We start from the raw sequence: 8474 nt of genomic DNA on the forward strand, positions 1-8474 counted from the left end.
TTTACATTTGATTATGTTTTACATACTTTGTTAAATAAGAATTAAAAGCAAGTTGCATCCAATTTCATAACTAGACACTTTTAATGTAAGCATTGTTATGGTTATCTGTACTCATTATGACCTTACTTATTCCCCTCATATGGATGTAAATAGGAAACCCTGCAATGAATCTGCCTAGCATAAAACTGATTCATCACTGTGATATGAGCCAATGGTACATGATACAAGCCAGCTATCTATTGGTTTCCTACCAAAGAAAGACACAATTTAAATTGAGAGTGGAAAGTAAAAATGATTTACCCTTTCTCCCAAACCCTCTACTTCTTGGTCTGAACCATTACAGAAAAGGAAGAGAAATTTGTACTCTGCCAGCTCAGGCATTTCAAATGCATTCAGGTGTCAACCAAATCCAAATGCTATTGGCTTTATATTCTCTTGGCTGCAAAAAGAAGGTAAAGCAGCCCACAGAGAGAAAACAGGAATCTACAGTATGTAAAAACAATAGTGGCTATGGTGAAATTATGACCATCTAGCTTTGAAGAGACGCAAGACTGTTAGCTTGTTTTTAGAAAAGTGACTTGCACAGCTAGAGACCTAGCTTTGCTGATTTTTCTGATTTAATTTTAGATCTGTGTTTTACGGTCATTTAAATCCAAGTAGGCTCCCTAGGCTGTCTTTTCAGCTGATGTAGAGAAATGGTACTTTTAGGATGCAATTCATTGGTCCTGTTTTCAGCTTCTATTCTAAAATGAGATTAATTGTTATCTGCATGTACATATTTCTCTCCATTAGAAGAGTAGGTGAGTCTAGACGAAAATAATCTCCTTTCAACTGAGTCAAATTACAGACCGGGGAAAACAACAGAATCCTTGTGTAGCCCTTTAGACACGTGTCTAAAAGGATGATCTAATGCTTAATCCTGAACCTCAAGTGTAAGAAAAAGAATTCTGAAATCCATATGTGATTTAACAGGAAGCCAATGCAAAGAATGAAATGAAAATAATGAGACAGGCAAGTGGCTTGTAAGAGCTCAAACTTGTGCATTTTAACTGAATAGACTGAGTCAAATCCTGAGAGATGCCAAAAAAAAAAAAAAAGTAGTCAGTAACAGGCACATAAGTCAGCGCTTAGATGTGTGCTTCATAAGACTCCTGAAACAGAGAATCTGAGTATTTCTAGAGCTTAGAAGAATGTCCCTGAGCAGTCATACCATCCAATTAGGAGTTCCACTATCTGATACGTGGGAAAAACAGAAAGCATAGAAACAATAACTTGGGGAGGCTCTCACTCATCTTAGTTTCACTGCTACTTGCTTATGGAGCCCCTTGTAGAAGCATGGAGCACCCTGTGCCGTGGAACAGATTACTTACAGTGATGGTAACGGAAACAGTATTAAAAGGAAAGGCATTAGAGGCTTAGTCATTTTCCATATCTGTGCACATTGCAACGTAGAATCAACCTCTTATTGAAGCTGAAAAACGCTTGCCTTTTGTAACACAAATGTCAGATAAACAGATTAGAAAAGTATGCAAATTGTGAGATAGCTTTGTACTGACTAGTATTCTGACCTAGCTGGATTTAATTCCTGTCATAATAAAGTAGAATTTATAGCTATAGACAGCCTAATGGTTCACAGATGTCTGGGATACCCTTAAGAAAAGCAAAAGGCTGTCTCCCAGAAGGCTACAGACTATCATCATTAAAACAAGAGAGAGGGGAAAAAAACCACGCTATGTCAAACTTTATCCTTAGCAGAAGTTTATACCAGATAAATCATCAAGTCTTTGCTTGCAGGAAAAATAGGCAATAATACACTTTATTGTTTGAAACAGAGTCCTCCAAATTCAAAAGGAAAGTCACAAAATGAAAGTAGTCAAAGGGTCAGGTCAGCTCTGAAGGGAGGAAGAGAGAAAAAAGAAAAGAAAAGAAAAGAAAAGAAAAGAAAAGAAAAGAAAAGAAAAGAAAAGAAAAGAAAAGAAAAGAAAAGAAAAGAAAAGAAAAGAAAAGAAAAGAAAAAAAGCAGCAGCTTGGCAAGGCAGCTTAGAAAAAGGCATATTCAACTGTAACATACTCTTAAAGGAAGAAAATATTTCCCTCTCTTCCATGCACCCCAAAAGGCTTGGATGAGCTCCTGTGTCTTACTGCACTCAGAAAACCTTGAATCAATATTTAGCATTACCACTTTAACTGAAAATCAACACTAACAATAGGTAGTGAGCATCAGCACTATGAGCTGCACTGAAAGCGAGTGGTGTGGTCAGGAGGAAAGCTGCTTTATGGGAAATTCCGAAGGGAAATCACAGAGGAAGTGTTTACCTCGATTAGAAATGGGCACAAAGGGTGAATCCTTCTTTCCTTGCTCTCAAGGGACTCCATGGAAAACAAGATTTCACAAAAGCTTGGGATTCGCATGCTGTGGACCCATGTTAACCCTTCTCACAGCGTGAGAAGTGTGCAGGCACCTTGTCTGATTGCAAGGGATCCCCACGCTGCAAGCAGAAACCAAGTTTTGTACCAACACACCCTAGGAACAAAATTGTAACTGGAAAACTTGTTGTTCTGCTACAATAAAAATGAATATTGTATGAAGTTACAATAAGAGCAGCAATTTAGGCTTTAAATAATCCTTTATTCTTTCCATCAGCTGAAATATAAAACTGAACCCCCATTAACCTCCCCCTTCTTTAGCAACTTAGTGACCTTAAAGATATAGAAATGCTCTTTGCTTATAAGAATATCAGTCTGAAAGAGTATGGGTCACAGTTTCCTCCGAAATTACGGCGGTTCACATCTCCAAACGTCCCAGCAATGAGCACGAAAAGGAGAGCCTCCGGTCGAGGAACGACGGCTAAATCTCAAGGCACGGAGTGGTCCAAAGCGTCCACTTCTCAGCTGCTCGCAGCAAGGCCCCCGGGGAAGTTTTTTGGGGAAAAGGGAAACCCGCAGCCGGCTGCGGCTGCCGGTGAGCGGTGATTTTGGAGGCCGGGCCCGCGGGTGGCGTGTGGCAGAGACCGACAGGGAGCGACAGGGAGCGGGGTAAGAGCGGGGCAGGGCTCGGTCCCTGCCGCCCGTACTCGCCGCCCGCTGCCTCTCGCGTCTCCGCGGCGCCCGCCTCCGCCTTGCTGCCGCCCGCCGCCGGCTCCTTGTCCCCGCCGGCCTCCGGCTTCTTGTTGAAGCACAGCTTGAAGACCCCCAGGACGGTCATGACCAGGATCACCAGCACCACCACCGCCACCGTCACCAGGATGAAGACGTAGTTGGAGGAGGAGGAGGAGGAGGTGGACGAGGTGGAGGAAGGCGGAGGGGCCGCCGGCTGCTCCCGGCCGGCGGGCGGCGTGGCGGGGGGCCCCGGGGAGCCGCCGGGGCCCGGAGCGGAGAGGCGGCTGCCGCCCGCGGCTGTGGGGGCCGCCCCCGGGGCCGCGCAGGGCGCCCCGTCCCGCCCGCCCGGGGCGCAGTCACAGGCGAGGGCGCCGCTGGCATCGCGGCACTCGGCGGCCGGGGCGCACTGCCCGGTGCCGGGCCGCAGGTAGCCGAAGGGGCAGGGGCAGACAGGCTCGTCCGTGCCCTTCCAGGCGAAGCCGCCCGGCTCGAGCTGGCAGGAGAGCCGCACCTCGCCACCGGGGCACGCCACGGAGAGCACGGTGCCCGGCGGGCTGAAGCCGGGGGCGGCGCTGCGCTCGGCGAAGGGCAGGCGGTAGTCGAGGCCGAGGGCGGTGGTGGGGCGGAGGTCGGGGCAGGCGCCCTCGTCCTCGTACCTGCAGGCGTAGCCCTGGCTCTGCCGCTGGCAGTTCTGCTCCTGCCATCCCCAGCCTGGGTCGGCGGTGGCGGCCGCCGCCAGGCGCAGCCCGGCGCAGCGGGCGGAGACGCAGCTCCGCACGGGCTCCTTCACCCACCGGCCGAGCGCCGCCGGCACCTCCCGCGGGGCCGCCCCGTCGGTGGAGTCCTCCCAGGAGAAGCCGCGGAGCGGCTGCCCCACGTCGGTGCAGGCGGACGCGTTCCTCTTCAGCCCGACCCAGAAGAGCGCGGGCCCCGCCGCCACCTCCGGCAGCAGCGCCAGCAGCAGCCGCAGCTCCGGCTCGCCGCCCACCCAGGCCAGGCGGCCCCGCCGGCGGCCGCAGGCGCTCCGGGCCTCGCCGTACGAGGCGTTGGCGAGGTGGGCGCTGAAGCAGGCGCCGGCCGCCTGGCAGCGCACGGCGGCGGGCGGCTGAGGCCGCCCCAGGGCGCAGGCCGCGGCCAGGAGCAGGCAGCAGGGCCCGGCCCGCCTCATCGTCGCGGCGGGCTGAGGGGCGAGGGATGCCCCGGCGGCTCTGGCGGAGCTCCGCTCTGCCTGGCTCGGCCTGGCCCACCCTGCGCCCACGGCCCTCCCCCGCGGGCCGCCGGAGGAAGCGTGTCGAGAGCCGGGCTTGACCTCGGCATCCTCCGTTTGTTGGCGGGCAGCGAGGAAACGTTGGCCCGGCCCCGGCTGGTGGGGCTCCAGCGGCGGCGGGGAGAGGGTGGAAAAGTCCCGGTGCCCGCCCTGGCCCTGAGAGGGGCAGCGAGGCCCGGAGGCCCAGCGGCAGCAGCCCTGCCTTCAGAGCTGAGGGGCTGAGGGTTAGGTGAAGTAGTGCAGCCCCGCCAACCCCGACACACCAGGCGAACACTCGCCAGAACTGATTCCACACTCATGTTTCGAGAAAGTTGGCCTGAACGCATTTATAGGTGTCTGTGCCAATGCACAGTGGGTTGTTTTTAAGTGAGCTTTACTGAGCTGGCGCAACTGTTCTTCCACAGGCAGTTTGCGTGTCGCTTCCTATTCATACTCCATACTGGGATATCCCTCTGCTCTTAACCTCACACAAACGTTCAGGTGCAGCACACATCAGTTTCATTCCCAGGCATTTTATGTGGCATAAAAACAATACATACATGTGCATTTCATTTTCCAGGTTTCACTTCAGAAGAACCCATGTCAATGTTTTCAGTTTAGTAAGCGCGATGCAATAGAAACTGCTAGTGTCTCAAAAAGCAGATAACTCAGAGAAAGCAAATAAAATAGCATAAAAAAAAAGTGTCATCTATTTGGAATTTTTTTAAGAAAGTGAGGTTCATCAGTAGCTGCTGTTTCTGGAGGAGTGGCTTCTACAGTCGGATCAAGGCTCCACATAGATTCATTCAGTCCTGAACAAAGTCCCCACCCTGCTCAAGCATGCTAGTAGGCTCTGTGTCTCTACAGCCCATTCTTAGGAATTTAATTTCTTAGGTGGAATAAATGTGGAGGACAAGCCTGATTCAACTAGTTTTAGACTGACCTGCATGGATCTCATTGACTCTAGGCCCACGCTTACTTTCTCTGGCTTCCTCAAAGAAGGAGTTGAAAGACGAGCATACAGACATACAATGTGATGAAGCTCAGAAGCGCTGTATATTTTTGTATATTCTAAATATTTGGCAAATTTTACAAGCTTTCCAGCAGGAAACTGTCTTGACAAACTGTTTTAGAGACGGTGACCTCATGAAGCTGAGCAGCTTCTGCTGCAATGTCAGAACTGCAGTAAACCATACTGAAGAAAAATCAAAAGCTTAGATTCAGGCTGTTCCACTTGCCCCAGACCCTGTGTCCTGAATCAAAAATGAATGCAGGAAGCACACAGTGGTCTCTATTCACAAAATCTCTCTTTTTTTTTATTTTTTAACAAGAAGATGAGGGGCAAAAGGGCAAAAAAAGTCATCTATATCAGTTCTGTATAAAGTACATCCATGGTATCCAGTATGTAGATATGTGGTGGTTTTACTTGGGTGGGCGGCTGAGCTCCACCACAACCGCTCTCTCACTCCCCCTCCTCAAAAAGGAACAGGGAGAAAATATGATGAAAAGGGCTCAGGGGTTGAGATAAGGACGAGGAGATCGCACAATAATTATCATGATGGGCAAAACAGACTCAGCATAGGGAGATAGTGAGATTTATTGCCTGTTACTAACAAGCTAGAGAAGTGAGAAACAAAGGAAAGAAACCAAAAGCACCTTCCCCCCCATCCACCCTCTTCCACCTCCTCCCCCCAAGCGGCGCAGGGGAACGGGGGAATGGGGGTTATGGTCAGTCTATAGTGCTTCTTTTCCACCGCTCCATCTCGGTCACTCTTGTCCCCTGTGCTGTGGGGTCCCTCCCACGGGATGCAGTCCTTGCTGAACTGATCCGGCGTGGGCTGCCCACAGGCAGCAGCTCTTCAAGAACTGCTCCAGATATGGGTCCATACCATGGGGTCCATCCCTCAGCAGCGAACTGCTCCAACCTGGATCCCCTACGGGCTGCAGCTCCTGCCAGGTCACCTGCTCCTGCGTGGTCTCTTCTCCACAGGCTACAGGTCCGGCCCGGAATCTGCTCTGGCAGGGGTCTTCCACAGGCCGCAGTCTCTGTCAGTGTAGGTCCACCTGCTCCACCGTGGTCTCCTCCACGGGCTGCAGGGTGGAACCCTGCTCCACCGTGGTACTCCATGGGCTGCAGGGGGACAACCTGCTTCACCATGGTCCTCACCACAGGCCACAGGGGACTTCTGCTCCGGCACCTGGAGCACCTCTCCCCCTCCTTCTTCACTGACCTTGGTGCCTGCAAGGCTGTTCCTCACTCCTCTCACTCTCCCAGCTGCTGTGTGGCACAGCATTTTTTTTTTCCCCATCTTAAATATGCTCTCACAGAGGCGCAAAACAACATCACTTATTGGCTCAGCTCTGGTCAGCAGTGGGGCCCTTACCAAACATGGGGCAGCTTCTAGATTCGTCTCACAGAAGCCACCCCTATGGCCTCCTGCTACCAAAACCTTGCCACGTAAACCCACTACAAGATAATATATCTACCCATGGAGATGGAAACACTTTAGAGACAATGCTAGCAATTCCTTGTTTTGTCTGTCTTCCTCCTGAATACTTAATGACAAGAAACTGCAGCTAGGTGCAAGCTGCTTTTAACCTTTTAAAGCCAATATTTAACCTTTTAAAGCCAATATTTTGGATAGCCTTTGCATTCTTATTTTCAAGATGAACACAGAGGACACAATAAAGAAGAAAAACAAAAAAAAAAAAAATATGTCCTAGCTTCCCTTGTTCCGTTTGGTCAATTCTTAATAATTAACAAGATTTTTTAAAATTTTCAAATAAAGTAGACTTTCAAATGTGCTTTATGTCTTTTCAAGTAGAATGATTTAAATACCTTTTTGAGATCTATAGAAAACACAGTAATTGTCTGTCCCCAAAATATGTATCCAGTAGTTACTTAATTTTTGCTTTGGGCAAACATTGCTAATTGCTTTTACAGTCCCGCTAGACACTCACATATACAGAAATTCTGTTTATCACAACTGTAAGAGCTAGCAAAGCAGCATTTCAAAATACATGAAATAGAAAAACTGGATTAGAGCTAAACTGAATTCACACATTCATAACTGTGTTTAAGCAGACTATTACATTCAGTTTGTATTTCTTTTCTCATGCTATTCAGCAGAACTGAAACTAGGTCAAATATTGCCTATATTCTTACAATTATTATATTTCAAGAGCACAAACTGCTTAAGTAAAAATACATTAAATTTACTATATACAGCTGGGAGTGTAATTAAATTTGGGTGGCAGTAAGACTTGGCTTTATGGAAAGCAGGTTTTTATAACCAAACAATAACCTGTTGATTGAATTCTAGAGGAAATTAGAAATTTGATTAATCAAGACATATAAATGATGGTGCCACCGAAGTGTTTCAAGAGCTCTGCTGCCTGCCGGAGCTGTTGCCCCACGCTCTCTCCTCTCCACAGTGCACCAGGGTGGAGGCACCGAGCCATGAGTCCAGGTGGGCAAGGACAGGGTGATCCCTGTGGTCTGCCAGCACTCCCAGCTGTGGAGATGCAGCTCAGTTTGCATCTGAAAGCTGTTACCATCTCATATTCAGATCTCTAATTATTCACTGGATCCAGCCTTGAACATACCCAAACTAAACAAACCATTCCTCTGGTCCAGTGATGGCTCTTGATGATGCACAAAGGTTACAGTTCCACAAATACCTGTCAGCTTGGTATCTGGAGCCAAATATAGTTGATGATAGGTTTGAAAGAGAAGAGTTTGTTATATTGGAAGCCATAAGTTATATTTACTACTGCCGTCTTGCTCAGGACTGCTGACAAGGCTTTGCCTAATATGCACCTGTAATCCTACATCTTCTTCTCTTTTCTCTTTCAAAATGGAGCTAATGTATTGCAGCTGAATAGAAACAAACCTTTATAAACACGATGAATAAAACAGAAGGAACAAAATGCTTCAGACCTCAGGCCGTGTCCCTAGAGAGCAGAATGCAATTCAATCTCTGAAAACATTTGCTCCCTTGCTTCTCTTTTCCACTGTCAGCAAGGGCACGATGTGACCTGTTTGTGATGGCCTGTCCACCAGGTAATTGGTAGGTACTACCCGCTCATTTCACACAGGCCATGAGTTTAATTTCCTAGGCTACATTTG

General features: G+C 48.7%; 1 protein-coding gene across 1 annotated transcript; it reads right to left on the reverse strand.

Annotated features, from left to right (window-relative positions):
* Window positions 1-2360: 2360 nt before the first annotated feature.
* On the reverse strand, window positions 2361-4267 carry CLEC14A (C-type lectin domain containing 14A). The gene is made up of 2 exons (XM_050711132.1): window positions 4088-4267; window positions 2361-4039 (listed from the first exon to the last, which is right to left on the reverse strand). Exons 1-2 carry the CDS (start codon window positions 4265-4267, stop codon window positions 2849-2851), a joined length of 1371 nt encoding a protein of 456 aa, XP_050567089.1. The 3' UTR covers window positions 2361-2848.
* Between the last annotated feature and the right edge of the window lie 4207 nt (window positions 4268-8474).

The sequence above is a fragment of the Cygnus atratus genome, chromosome 5 (assembly GCF_013377495.2).
Source record: "Cygnus atratus isolate AKBS03 ecotype Queensland, Australia chromosome 5, CAtr_DNAZoo_HiC_assembly, whole genome shotgun sequence".
Taxonomy (NCBI): Eukaryota; Metazoa; Chordata; class Aves; order Anseriformes; family Anatidae; genus Cygnus; species Cygnus atratus.

Coding starts and splice junctions, on each gene's coding strand:
- CLEC14A (XM_050711132.1), bottom strand. CDS start 4,267: ATGAGGCGGGCCGGGCCCTGCTGCCTGCTCCTGGCCGCGGCCTGCGCC. Junction 4,040..4,087: donor GGCGGGGCCGCCTGGCCTGG/GTGGGCGGCGAG, acceptor CTGCTGCCGGAG/GTGGCGGCGGGGCCCGCGCT.